This window comes from Lottia gigantea, assembly GCF_000327385.1.
Source record: "Lottia gigantea unplaced genomic scaffold LOTGIsca_14, whole genome shotgun sequence".
NCBI lineage: Eukaryota > Metazoa > Mollusca > Gastropoda > Lottiidae > Lottia > Lottia gigantea.
In genome coordinates, this window is record NW_008707617.1 from 3,110,556 (window position 1) to 3,125,388 (window position 14,833).

Sequence of the window (14,833 nt, forward strand, 5' to 3'; positions counted from 1 at the left end):
ATTCTTCTGGTAAAGTAGTAAGTCTATTACTGCCTAGATTTAATTCTGAAATAAAAAGATGACAACATCTACTTTCTATTTCAATCTTAAAATGTAATAAATATAATTTCTTCTTCTTGTGGATATCCAAAGATGGTAGAAAGAGATATTTGTTACTTATATATTTGTTGAGGTATTGTACTCTAAATAAATTTTTTCTTGTCAAAGGCATTATGCTTAATTTAGTAATTCTTATTAAAGGCATACTAAATAGAGCATTTCTTCATAGGCTTTATGCATTAACTGTATACCATATATTATACTATGTATAATATGACAGATTGGCAAGGCCTTTTTAAGGTAAAAAAAACTGTGCACTAAGCTTATACATGCAAATATTTGGTACCCGGTACCTCAAATGTAATAATTCTTATGAAAGGCATCATATACCAAATTCAGTCATTCTTATCCAAGGCATTATTCACCAAATTTAGTAATTCTTATAAAAAGAATTCTACATTAATCTGTAGCCTGTTAGAACTAAAGATTAAAGAAGATAATTACCTGTTAAGTGAGGAAATTTAGAACTAATTTTTGAAGGTATTCTTCTAACTAAATTGGAAGAGATATCTAAAACTTCTAGTGGAGTACTTTTTAAGAGTAAATAAATAGCATCCGGTACTTGTGTTAACTGACAGCCAGATAAATCTGAAATAGATGAGATGAGATTGAAATATAATCAGTGCTTATTTTATATCTTAACAGTCATGTTCCACAATATGTTTTTGATTAGTAAACTGACTTAAGATATTAATTAATATAATACCGGTACACTCATTTGTTCATAACTGGGGCCAGATTATCTGCTGTTATTATACATTAAAATGATACCACGTCATAGAATGAACATAAAATTTACGAATCTTAGACTTGGCCGATAAGAGCATATTATATTCATCAGTAGATATACCTGGTGTCATAACAGGATCCTTATACAATCCGATAAATCCAAAAAACATAGTAATTATCCTTTAATATGCAACAAACTATTGAAAATATCAAATATCAAGATTAAGTGTTTTCAACAATGACTTAGTTTTATGAATTTTCCAATTTTCTAGATTTTACAGGAATTTTGTTGTAACTTTATGACACAAAGTAAGTTCACTGATGAATATAAACTCACATTGACAATTCTTGAGAACTGAAATTATTTTCATTGTAAGACGTAGTATCACTTTCTTAATGTACAGTGGTGTAACCTATTTTCGTGCATATAAGGATTCAACACCAAATTTAAGTTAAAAAAACAGAAATTTTTTTTAAGGCTTACATGATTCCTCAGATATTCTATAAAATAATCGAAATTGGTTTGTTTTAACCCATATTTCATGAGTAAACAACTCACAACTGTGACAAAATGCGTCACCTATTTTCGTATACAATGTTTGATCTCTAAATAAGTTGAGAAAAACACGTTGTATGGATACCCAGTGGTATAATTAACTTCTCTTAGTATTAATCTTAAATATCAATTCACTATAACTAGTGACAATTCCTTGAAAGAACCATGATTTAAAAAAAAAATAGTGACTGACAAAATAAAATACGTAGTGTAATTTATTGCCAAAAGCCATTGAAACAACATAAAAATATGGCCCAAATTGTGTTCAATAGAATTTTCTGCTGACACGGAATCCGCTAGTTGTTCCTGTGACTTCGTTCGTTGGACTACATTCTAGCAGACAACACTTGGAATTCCGATTACCGTTTGGGATTATAAGGAAATTCGGTGACGTTTGGTAATAACTGAAATCCGCCATTTTGTATTTGTCAAAGTATACATTAATACATTTTACCTTGCTTGAAACTACTGGATTCATTTTACTAGTTGACATTTTGCAAATAACCCATGTTTATCATAACAAGCAAATGCAGAGGTCACACGAGGTCGCACATGTAAATTATTAATCCTTTCTGGAGATGCACGAAAAAAAGGTAAGCACGAAATTAGGTTACTCGACTGTACTACTAGAAATAATAATGTACCAGTACATATAATATAAAAACAAAGTAGAAATTAAAAAAATGGAGTTTTACGTCCTAGTTTTCTGCACCATGTGGGCTAATGAAGACGGGCAACGCCATGCAGGGTGCAATGAGGGAAATTTTGCCAGGACAGCGGCATTAGCCTGCTATTTTTCGATTTCCAACTGTCGAGGGATCTTTAACGTGCACAGCTTGTAGCACACAGTGCCTCGGTTTATTGTCCCATCTGAACGACTAGACGCTTTTTCCATGTCAGCCCCCCGTACCTGCATCACTGACAGGGGGAAACTGGGTTGAAAAGTCCGAAGGTATTATCTCGACCTATGCCGGGATTGAACCCTGGACCTTCAGGTTAGTGAGCAAGTGTTTAACTCACTGAGCCACTGCGGCTCCCAAAGTAGAAATTAAGTAAGCATACCTAACCGATTGGTCTCTTTCGCGTCGTCACATCTGTGTACAACTTTTGTGACTGCCAACCCTGCCATTTTTGTTGTCCCCCTTCTTATTTTGTTATGATCCCGTCATTCATAGAAGATAATAGATCTGCATCAATCCTCAAATTGCGTCAAAGGAATCTTCTTGTCAGTTCTGAGTTGTTTACTTTTTCAGGGCCGCTTCTGAACATGAAAGTATCGTCCGGTCGCTTATGTAGGATTTCAAAAGAGTTCCTTTCATTGAACCATAGAACTGTATGTTCGTATGATCGAAAAAACACCATCCCAGAAAATACCACAGTTATCCCAAAAGGAAACTACGTATGTCTACGTATATGTACTTGTCGATGTAAAATACACTAAGTATTTAGTGGAAAACAGAATCTGCTGTGGTCTGGAAAACAATTCAGAGTTAATCACCCTTCTCATTCACTTCCGGTGTAAACAAACCAGCATGGTGAAATACTAAATTGGAGATAATTTTGTTGGTATATGGTTGGTAAGAAATCGAAATATGACGAAAAGAAAATTGTCGGACACTGATGACTCAAATCCAAAGAAACACTATCAAGAAATCAGAGAAGAGACGAAGCCCAAAAAAGCTCAGAAAAAAGAGATTAATTTCGACGATGATGCCGATGGTGTTGATTTGGTAGAACAGGATGGTCAAGATGAAAGTGAAAGGCCAAAGGATAGATTTCCAAATCAAATCCCTGTGAAGAGGACAAAGAAGCGTAAACAAACTAAAGGTGAAGCCACCAAACCCCCCACCACTAAACCAAATCCAGATCAGAGAGTGAAACTGGCTTTAAAATATTTAAAAACATGGTACAAACACAGAGATGAATGGAAATTTCAGAAAGTTCGTCAAATGTGTCTTTTACAACATATGTATGATCAAACACAAATATCAGATAAATATTTTAAAAGACTTTTAGCTTATTTAGAAGGATTGACAGGTGCTTCCAAAGAAAAAACAATCAAAGAAGCAGGACAAATACTTGTTGAAAATGATTCTGAAGGTGAAAGTGAAGACAAGGATAAAGAGAGTGAAAAAACAGATGTTCAAATTAGAAGGGAGAGAGCAACACAAATACTAAGAATTTTATCTTAGCATTTTATAAATAAAACCTTTGTGCCTACTTTTGTATTAATTTTTAGAAAGATGTACATGATTTTCAATGTTAACAAAAATTTGGGAACATCATATGACCTATAAATGTGTCCTGTTTTGTATATGAGCTATTCTGTCGCATCCCCATTTGAGGCTATAAAGTCAAGCTACTACAGACTTTTTCTTATACATTGACTGCAATTGCCATCTTAATTGTGTCACAGAAGTGTGTAAATGCAGCCATTTGATTTGTCAAAATGTTTACAGTCCAATCAAATTGTTGCATTCCACGACTCAAGATATGTGGCCACTGCAGTTAAGGTAAAAGATGAAGTTTGTTTGAGGAAATGTATAAGAGGTTGCTTTGCAGAATTTATAATTCAACATAATATGAAATACACAATATCACAGCCTCTTGCTGTGTGGAGACCACCTCTTGACCAGGTGTCAAATTTTAAACCCCATGCCAACGTTTCACATACACCAGCTTAACCTCACATGTTATCCTGAAAACAGCCTAGTATTTGTAGTTAATTTGTACCCTTTTAAATGACTATGGTAATAGTAATACACCTTACTCTGCTCAACAGTAGACGATTGCTAATGAATATAATTATAGATCAGCATGAATGTTGTCCTAATAGTTATAAGACATATGGAAGTCATATGCACCATCTTACCAATCATTTCTAAGGTTTTAGAAACGGAAATTTTTTTTAGCTGAGCCAATCAAAAATAGTGTTCACAACTCAAGTCGAAATTTGAGCCTTTAAATCCTTGTGTGTCCACAATTAACCGCGTTTGAAAGTTAAAAAAGCTGTATGTGTTTCGAAACTAGTATGCAATGAAATCAGAAGTAGTATATCCATCTATCTCTGTTTTTATTGTATCCATTTCATCTACAGGGTCAGTAGTAGTAGACCAGTTCCTGTTTATGACTAATATTCTCTTGATGCACATAGAAATATTTTTTTCTTTAAACAATATTATATTCACAATTATATGAAAAGGATTGGGGAACAGGCTTTCAATTATATAACCCCTCTCCTAATACAAACTCTGCGTATGTACAAAATATATTGTATGTACAAAATATATTGTAAGTATATATACAAACACATATACAAACAGCTACATCTACTTAGATCATTATTATAATATATCAAAGCTGGGGAAAAAGGGTAAATTCTAAATTTTAAAAACGTTTTGAAACTAAAAGGAAGACATGAACTTAAATAAAGAACTATAATAAAAATGGATTGAGACTGAAAATGATCATTAGGGAGACCATAACAAATTAATACCAGTTTTAAATTGGTTTGGTAAAGGGGTTATCGATCTGCTTCGTGCATCCAAATGTAAGGAGCAGTTTAATAGAAAATGTTCTAAATCCTCAAATTGATGACCAAATATTTGGCCGACAATAGAAATAATTTCTCATTACTTTCCACTCACCTACTAAGGTCGACCAACAAACAGATGGCATTTTTGTCTTGTTTTTGAATGGCAATTTAAAAAGGCAACCTTCTACATCGGCTTATAGTAGTATGAATTTGAACGTGTGCTTCTTTTTAGAATCTTTTTAGTGGATACTTCTTCATTGAGAATTTTTCAATCAAATAAAATTTTGACTGACAGCTAGCGTTAATTTCCATCATAGATTATAACTCGTAAAAAAGAAGAATGCTTATTGAGAGCAGATCGTAGGCGAATGTAATTTTAAATGGACAGGTTCGCAATTTCCTTTTTACCAATTGTCGTACTTTAGCCAAGGTAATCAGTGGCCTAACAGCTTTCACAGTTCACCGTCGAAATAATGTGTTTCCGGAATTATCCGCGTTATAAAGTAAAATGACGACTCGTTTTTTCACAAGACTCTGTCAAATATAGAAAAGACATAGAAATAGAAAATGAAATTCGTAGTTTGAGGTCTAATTGAAGAAATTATGTGATTTTCGTATACTTCTTGTACTTGTAAAGACTATTTTATTCAAGGGTAAAATCAACCCCAGTAGATGGCGAATCTGTCCTCCTTAAAAATGTTGGTTCGTTGTAATATGTGAAAAAATATCCTTATTCTGTAAAGGGATATAAGATTTGAGGACAGAGATATCTTGGCTGAAGAACACCATTTTCGAAGACCAATCGTACCTTAGTCTTAGTTTAACTTATCCAGTGAGGCCGCCAAAGACTGGGAGACAGATAGGGGGCAAACTGACTTGCGGGAACAACTGTCAAGGTCAAGAGCCTCCCATAGAAAAAGGGAATTGAATTGTGCATTCTTTAGCCCCGCTATTAAAAGGGTACCCCCTCCCCCCACAAGAGGTATTAGTTCCCCAGGTTGGGAACCAGGGCTATATAGAAAATTAATAGAATGGTTTCCTTATTTTATCTTTGTGTCAAATTAAGCAAACTATTTGATTAATTGGTGTTTCTAATGAATTATCATGTATTCCTAATCATATCATTTGTTCTTATTGCATGTAAATAAGAGTTTTGATAAATCATAAAAGTCCATCTTAAAATAATTCTTGACATTACTGGGTTCTCCTAAGACACTATTTTCTTTCTATTACGAACTTCGTACATCGAAAACAGCTAATCAGAGGCCTCTACAGAAAGTTTGTAAACAACAAGCCCTGTTGAGGGCTCGGATTTGCTGTATTCGATGGCGTACAATCCAATAAAATCAAATTTGTCAAGTTGTATAGACTGAAAAATTATGTAAAACTTTTCAGAACGTTGTTACAGTGTTTATGATGGAATTTTATTGTCATCTGTTCTCTAATATTCATTATGACGTCATAAGAGAAATAACGTCAAATTGGTTAGAATTCATGTAGTATTTGGATTTCAAACACTGAAGGATTCATTTTCTGCTGCTGTCAGAGTTTTGTGGTTTTTGATATTTTCTGTAGTTTAATAGAAATGACGATTATGTAAGTATAGTATTAGAATATACAATGTAAAGTTTTTCTGTAACTGAAATCATTAAATCGGTTTTAGAAGAAAGTTGTTGACTAAATTAATTTGTTGATATTAATATTTCAGATTACCAGTAATAAGTTATTATGTAGACGAGGTTATTTTGGATTATCTATTGAACAGTATCCAATCTGAACTTTTCACTGATATTAACAGTAAGTAATCTAAACCTATAAAAATATTAAATACAATTCAGAGATTTTTTTTTTGTCATTTGAATCAGTTTCGTTAAATTCACCCAGACAAATCCCTTTATAGTCACATTGGGCAGTCTCGACGATGCGGTATTGCGAGGAGAATTATCCGCAGACATTTTTAAGAATAAACGCCATCTCCGGCAATCTAAGACAAAACAGTTTTTGATGAAATATCGTGATTTCTTCCTGGAATGTTAGAATCTCCCCTACGTCGAGAAACCTATCTATACACGATATTCATCAGAGAGCAATTTGTTTTATAGCTGAAAATAGCGTTTGTAACCTTCTAATTCTTAAAAACTCTTCGACCCAAATATTGTTTTTTTTTTTTTTTTTTGTAGGTAAAAATTACGATTCGACACAAAATATAGAGTGTTTTGTGCCAGATTACTTGTTCTTAGTTACTCTTGATTCCCGAGTAAACAGAAAAACAACAAAAATTTCGACTTGTGGAATCCAAAATTTCGATTTGTGGAATACCAAATTTCGATTTGGGCAAATTATATTCAGAAAAATAAAAATAAGTATTTTTAGGTGTAGGCTACCTAAAAGGCTTTCGTACTGTAACCTAAAGCATTTTCTCATTTTAGGTGTGAACTCTGACCTCAACCAAAATAATAACATCGACAACAACAACAATAAGACTGTCAACGATGAAATTGACGAATTTAAGGAGATTGAGAATTGGGCGGAGGAGCCGTGGTCCAACTGTATAGATGTTGATGTTCCACAATGGGCCAAGATTGAAGGTATTTTACTATTTATATTTTATTTAATTGTTGAAAAAAAAAATCAGAAATCTTGTTGTCTGAAACCTATCTAGTTCGGCCAAGCTCTGACCAATACAACTATTGATTTGTAGTGATGACCATGTTGTGTACCCCGAGAGATTTTAACTAACTACTCGTTCTTTTTAAGGTCCAGTATTTGAAGAGGATAATTTGAAGGATTTTGTGTGGGCAGACGACCCGCGGGTACAGACCTCTCTCGATGGCATCCCTCCATGGATGTTGCTTCCGGGGGTCGATTTTGATTTGGATGCTTTTCCTTGGAAAACTGAAGTGGACATGAAAGACGATAATATTGAAGATCTGATCGAGTCAACCACAACCATCATTAACTGGTCCGATGAATTTTATTTTCAAGCACCTCTTGATGTTCCCAATTGGGCTCTCTTACCAGGGATAGATTATCCAAGGCAAACTAAAAATAGTCCGTACTGGCAGTACAAATTAAACAATTATCATAAAATAAAAGATAATTTTAGACAAAAAGTCTTCAAAGAACAGTTTAGATGTATAGCAGAGGAAATATTTATGTAGACACAAGATTCTATCAACTCGGACATTTTGGACATCAGTTATTAATCTATTATCAGTTATTAATCTATTATCAGTTATTAATCTATTATAAAAACTTTACCTCTTTGTGCAATACTATTGTATATCTATTTATATATCTCATTATATTTGTATATTTGGTAGAATAAACTGTATCTTTGTCACATACACTTTGTGGTGAATTATAACAACCATATAATCACCGATGCGAATTTTATAGAACAATCACTCTTACCAGGACTGTTTCAAAATATCGGGCAGTCATACCAGGACTATTTCTGTATATCAGTCAGCCTTACAAGGATTGTTCCTACAGATCAGTTGATCAGAAACTTTCATTAGACACAAAAATTATAAAATTTAAATTGTCAAAATAATGGCCATTATATAATGGGGTGAAATCGTCAATCAACTACTTGTGCACATAGATCTGTTTCAAATTTCAAATTCGGTTTTGAATTTAATTTTTCGATAAACTCAAAGAGAGGCCTGTGACTATCACGCCTCCTCAGGGTTGCCGCAGTTTTAATTCAGTCTAGACAGTAAAAGTTGCGTTTATTTTCCAATTTTCAGTCAGGCGTCTACAGTTCTTGCAATGCTCTTAGATATTATTTGTTTAAGTAATTGTCTAACCAGAGGTTATATGCAAAAATAAACAACAGAACAAAGAATGAATTTATTTCAAATGTAAAATTCCCTCCATCATCATCTTAGCTTTGCCATATATATCAACTCGATCCCCGTGGTACTTTATCTTGATATTACCACCTCGTTTAGATGCTTGTCGAGCTGAAAACAATAATAATAATATCTTATAGAAGAATATTTATGAAATACGCCCAATAATCGAGATACTTGTGGTTCCATTCAAATAATATCTAAAAGCATTGCAAGAACCATAGACGTCTGACTGAAAGTTGAAATGGAGCAAATCCATGTTATCTATTAATAGTCTATAAGGCACAAATAAAGGTTTTCAATCCCTGTCATACGAATAAATTTAAATTGAATTTTTTGCGATAATTTGTTATATTTACAAACACCTACCAACACCTGTCAGTTCATTACGAAAATGACTATGCTAATTTTTTTAGAAGTATATTATATTATACTCACTGAATAAATCTGTTTTATTCAGTATTTTCTGCCAATAATGCGCCAGAACAACTTGAGCTGAACCTATAGGCACAAGGTCATATAATCAATTCAGAAATATTAACATAATAATACAAATTTTGTTTCAATAAGCAAAACACTGAAAATAGTATGTCATTCTCAATATCTTATTGCATCGTGCAAATTAATTTTCAACAGACCTGATAAATTCAAGTGCAAAACAAGAAACCCATAATTTAAAAACTATCGATTTGAAATTTTTGGTTTTACCTGTTACAGGATCTTCATTTATCCCAACCCACGGTGCGAAACATCTTGATAGAAAGTCATACTGTTGACCAACATCGTCTTGAAAATCTTTATCCGGTATACCTCTTATTGTTACTATGACTAAGGTCGGTTTCATCTCGGTGGATTTCGGTAAATTTGTGATGTTAAACCTCCAATCTTCAAATTCCTTCCTGTAATACACCAAAAGAATATAGGACGTAGGAATACTCAAAGTCAAGCTGATGATACGGATTAAGCTGAATGTTTTCTTGACCAAACACTTGCTCTCATTAACCAATATATCAGCCAAAGGAAGCCAGGTACTGAGGTTAAAATTGTCACAAAATGCATATAACTATTGACAGTAAAAGTTTCAAAATTATTTCCCTATATCAGCCTTCTAAGAGAAATAAATCTCCATGATTCCGACATCAATTTTATTTAAAATGTTTTATTAAAGTACTATGACCACGAAAATGCCATTCAGTTCCGTTTCCTATAAGAGTTTAATTACCTCGTCCAGCCATCTTTAAAATGAACCAGAATATATTTTAGTGATGAACAGTAAACTATTTCCTCAACTCCAGGTGTCTCACCAAAACACTGAAAATACATTACCGCTGTTTCCTTTATTTCACAGATTATCTATATCTTGGCTCTCGAAGATTTGCAGGAGTATATAGAAAAAGGGATATCATGACAATAAAATCCCCTCTGGGAAATCCAACCTACGCTTTTGACAAAGGATTGCAACTGACTGTATGAAATACATATTATATACATACATACATATGAGCCAGATTATAGTTGCGATATGTTGCCATTGAACCACCACTTTCCACGGTTAATAGATGCTATGTAATATAGTAATAATGAGTAATAGATTTAAAACTACCTTTATCATATTAGAATATTTGACTTTATCCTGAAAAAAAATCAAAAAAAATCTGAAGTTGGATACAGATCTAACAGTTACTACGGAGCCCCTAAGGCGCAATTGTAAACATATTTATTTATTATTTCGTTTAAACGAAATAATTTCGTTTAAACGAAATAATTAATTCGTTTAAACGAAATAACATCATTTATTTCGTTTAAAACGAAATATTTCGTTTCAACGAAATAATTATTTCGATTAAACGAATTAATTATTTCGTTTAAACGAATTAATCATTTCGTTTTCGTTTTAACGAAATACCCTATGTTTATTTCGTTTAAACGAAATAATTAATTCGTTTAAACGAAATAATTATTTCGTTTAAACGAAATAAAAAGATGGGTTAATTATTTCGTTTAAACGAAATAGACGAAAAAATTAATTCGTTTAAACAAAACAAATTATTATTTCATTAAAACGAAATAATTATTTCGTTTAAACGAATTAATTATTTCGTTTAAATGAAATAATTATTTCGTTTTAATGAAATAATAATTTATTTCGTTTAAACGAAATAACATTTCGTTTTAACGAAATAATTAATTCGTTTAAACGAAATAATTAATTCGTTTAATCGAAATAATTATTTCGTTTAAACGAAATAATAAATAAATATGTTTACAATTGCGCCTTAGGGGCTCCGTAAGTTACAGATGTAAATCCAATTACTTTTTGGTGGATACACTGCGGTAATCTGTCTTATTAAATATAATATCCAATAGAATCCTCGGGAACAGTTTTATACTACTTGGAGCTTCATTGAAGCATTGGGGAGACTGGAAAGACATCTATACCCTAGACGCTGACTTATCCGTATTTTATATACTATAGGTATAACACAAACGGGTAACCTTTGTTTTGGTTACCTGTGGCTCAGTGACCCCAGTGGGAATATTCATCTCTAACATGGATCCATCATTTCTTCCCACCAATAAATCACCACTTAATGTTTCAAATGTTAATCTTTCAGAAAGATTACCTGTAAGAAAGATACACTGTCGAAATATAATATACCGTCATATCGGATGTAGCTTCCTTCGTGAACATTTCCCATAGAATGGGGGAAAATGCAGTCTAATAATGCAGGCTTATAATGACTGAATACATCACAGAACATCTACAGACCTCAGTTCATAAAAGCAGTTTAGTGCCAGCGTCAGCATCTTCCAGACTTCAACGCAGGAGAAAACTGGGCTCTTACCATCATCACCGTGATCACAATTCACCAGCTCCAGTAACTGATGCGAATTTTACCAGAACTCACTGAATTTGCTTAACAGAATAGCCTTAACTTACCAAATTTGTTAAATATAATTGAAGCTGTAGCGAGAGTAGCATGACCACACAAACTAACTTCAGCTTCAGGTGTGAACCATCGTAATCCAAATTTACTACCTAAAAATATCGTTTACATGAATTATTTTAAAGGCCGTCGATTCATTCTAGCCTAAACTCTTCAAACACAAATGTATTATATGGTTCTTAATCACTGCTCAGTAAAATTAAGACAGTCAAACTGTAGACAAACACCTACTTTCTTTAAAAGAATCTCCGTCAGCTAATACTCTTGGGTATGCCGTTTCGGACAGATTCATTTCCATGGCAATTTTTTGCATCTCATCCTCACTAATGTTCTAAAATAAAAAATAAAAAACGCATGTCATACATGCAGGAGAGGTATACAATATACAGGACTGATATACAGGACTGATTTGGGTTTAAACCTTAGATGCATTAATGCCATATACGATCAGTTAATTTCACCTTATACCGGGTAATTTCGGCAATAACCTTTCGTTACTCGGTTAATCCCGGTTAATTACTCAGGATAAAAAACAAGATCAAAAACTGCATTGCAGCGGTAAACGTGTTTTGATAATTGATACCCCATCACAATAAACCTCTCACTTATTCAATCAACAAAAACAAACAAGTTTAGACGTTTATTTACTTGAGAAAAGAACAGCTTAGAGATTAATAAAGTGGCGAATTTTTTCATCAAAAATGCTTTCTTTCAATATCTAAAAATTGTCGGTTAACCGATCATCTCAAATCAGGCCCGGTTACCCGTGAAACGCTATCCCCATTCGGTTTAACTGTTTAACCGTTTCAACAACAGACACTACAGATTTTATTTTTTAGATCACATAATAATATGTAGCCTACATGTACATATTATCTATGAATAATGTGTTTATTGTTTTATTACCATGTAGGCCTAAGTTTATGCACCATTTCCATCCAGTTCGTGTAATTCGGTTAAGAATTGATGACATGGTTTTGAACGTAAGTTTTTCGCATGGTATATAATCAATACATATAATACATATGTTGGTGTACATAACCAGGTTGATCTTTATAGAGTATATCACAAGTGCGTCATACAAATAGAGTATAGAGGAGAACGTAGCTACATAGGGTGCAGGTTTAAGAAGTTCAAAAATAGCCACACAAACGGGAAAGAACTTTACTTACAGCATCAAAATCCAGAGGACAAACAGCTGCGGGATTTCCCTCAAAGGATGCACCAGCAAAGGCATCTACGGTAAAAATAGGCAGAGTGATACAACCTGACATCTTTGAAATATCTAATTAACACGTTTATACTATTATACTCCCCTGACTTTAATGTACTGGATAAATTAACTTCATATTAAATATACCTATTATACATAGTTAGTCGAACAATTGGAATGACATATGGCTTGATATTGCTGAGGAATGTTACCGCGAGTATATCATTGGTTAGTTTTTCTCCATCTGACCAACTTTCAGAATATATGTAGGGCAGAAACTGAGTTGAAATATCGCGCTATATGAAACATAGTGGTTTTATCATATTATACACCTATATAAATATCATAACAGAGACAATAAGTGTCATAAATTATCGTGCCCCTAAAAAAGCGCAATTAGACAGCCTTTAAGATAGTGTAGCTTGCAGCTAGCCTCTATTATATCTTTGAATAAATACCACATTGGTATGAGGTCAATAGGCTCTAATTCATGAAGTGCATTGCCATAGGAATTTTAACGGCGTCAAAAAATTAATATCGGAATGTGCAGTCAGTGCGCACCTACCTGATTATTCATTAAAGGGCGTCTAGCGGCCTCTCGCAAGGCTGGCAGAATGATCAGATTGGAATATACGATATGACATTATATGACAGTCGCACGTCACACGGTAACTACGTATACGGACAGAAAGAGGTTTTCGGTCTATTAAATACTCTGTAACCTAGTACTGAACTGAAATTTTAGCCGCAAACATCATTAAATTCATTTGAGCTGCAAAACTTTTGGTAGAAACAGCAAGTTTTATGTGCCATCTTCATGATAATCGTATTGCCCACCAATTTTTAGCACCAGTCAACATCTGTCTCGAAACGCCCCATCTTGTTACGAACTGTCATTCAACGTTAACCGGAAGTGACTAAGATGACCTGAAGCTGGTTGATCGTGTCTCAAAACAATAATGGCTTCCATCTGTCAAGATTTTCATTTTTAGCACACTATAGTCTATATTTTGATACTTGTTTCATACGACAAGTTAAGAATTTTGTCAGGGTAACATTCTTTAAAAAAATATAAAGAAGAATAACGTGAATACTTTGGTATGTTCATTTATAAAAGTAGTTATAAGCTCATTATTACTTTGCCGGTACTTCTGAACATGTCTTGACACATTCGTTCAAACTAATTTCATCGAACGAAAAGAAAATGATTAGATCATTTCATCTATTATGCAGAGTGTAGGAAGTAAGGTGATTAATGAACAGACTGTCAGAGAAAATAACTCAGTGATTAGTTTTGTTGGAATCTATTTTCAGCATTGTATAATTATAATATAAAATGGCTATTTGATTTAAGCTTAGTTAGAGGATAGCCATAGGTAAAGCATGAAACTTAAAATTACTAGATCTTTTCTTTTCAATTTTCTTGAATAGGTCAAGAAAAATCAAATCTGATGAAAATTTGAACTGAATCCTTCTTACCTGTAAATAATGCTTGATTAATGGAATGAAATCGCCAGACATCGTGGAAATTGAAAATGGGAGGTGGTCTCTCTAAGTCGCTTGTCTGATACATTGTTAGTTGTTGACAAACTGGGAGTTGTGTTTTCTTTTCAAGGATTTTAATGATACTGTATAATGGTAAAAATGGAGGAGTTTAGGCAAACCTATATCCATCTTTGTAAAGATCATCATTTAGAAGTGCAAGACTGTGTTGTGGAAAAATTAAAATGGTAAGTTAAAATCATATACCATATTGAACTCAATAAGCTTATGCATATAAAACTAATCTTCTTCATGCTTTCTATTGGTTGGTGAATAATCCAATGCTTTGCAAATCCTTTTGATTTTTTGGAGCTGTGGGCTCAGTAATTTAAAGCATGTCCTTTAATTGTTCAG

At 33.2% G+C, this 14,833-nt stretch overlaps 4 protein-coding genes across 4 annotated transcripts in view; 2 read left to right on the forward strand and 2 right to left on the reverse strand.

Annotated features, from left to right (window-relative positions):
* LOTGIDRAFT_212889 (hypothetical protein) overlaps positions 1-2,513 on the reverse strand; it is a gene marked incomplete at its 5' end in the record, with an annotated part of 3,455 nt that extends 942 nt beyond the window's left edge. The window contains 3 exons of the mRNA XM_009049781.1: positions 1-45; positions 544-687; positions 2,447-2,513. Coding sequence (XP_009048029.1) covers positions 1-45; positions 544-687; positions 2,447-2,513 — 256 coding nt within the window. The remainder of the gene's footprint in view (positions 46-543; positions 688-2,446) is intronic.
* Positions 2,514-2,902: 389 nt separating this feature from the next.
* Positions 2,903-3,686, forward strand: LOTGIDRAFT_230679 (hypothetical protein). The gene has a single exon (XM_009049782.1). It carries the CDS (start codon positions 2,977-2,979, stop codon positions 3,574-3,576), a length of 600 nt encoding a protein of 199 aa, XP_009048030.1. The 5' UTR covers positions 2,903-2,976; the 3' UTR covers positions 3,577-3,686.
* Positions 3,687-6,504: 2,818 nt separating this feature from the next.
* LOTGIDRAFT_157575 (hypothetical protein) lies at positions 6,505-8,080 on the forward strand (the record flags this gene model as incomplete). The annotated part of the gene is made up of 4 exons (XM_009049783.1): positions 6,505-6,515; positions 6,628-6,716; positions 7,349-7,507; positions 7,677-8,080. The coding sequence occupies 4 exons, from the start codon at positions 6,505-6,507 to the stop codon at positions 8,078-8,080; spliced, it is 663 nt and encodes a 220-aa protein (XP_009048031.1).
* Positions 8,081-8,774: 694 nt separating this feature from the next.
* LOTGIDRAFT_111801 (hypothetical protein) lies at positions 8,775-12,998 on the reverse strand (the record flags this gene model as incomplete). The annotated part of the gene is made up of 7 exons (XM_009049784.1): positions 8,775-8,887; positions 9,215-9,277; positions 9,485-9,741; positions 11,262-11,400; positions 11,718-11,816; positions 11,956-12,055; positions 12,897-12,998. The coding sequence occupies 7 exons, from the start codon at positions 12,996-12,998 to the stop codon at positions 8,775-8,777; spliced, it is 873 nt and encodes a 290-aa protein (XP_009048032.1).
* Positions 12,999-14,833: the final 1,835 nt, after the last annotated feature.

What these genes read in the sequence shown, in the direction of transcription:
- LOTGIDRAFT_230679 (XM_009049782.1), top strand. Translation starts at nt 2,977, where the DNA reads ATGACGAAAAGAAAATTGTCGGACACTGATGACTCAAATCCAAAGAAA.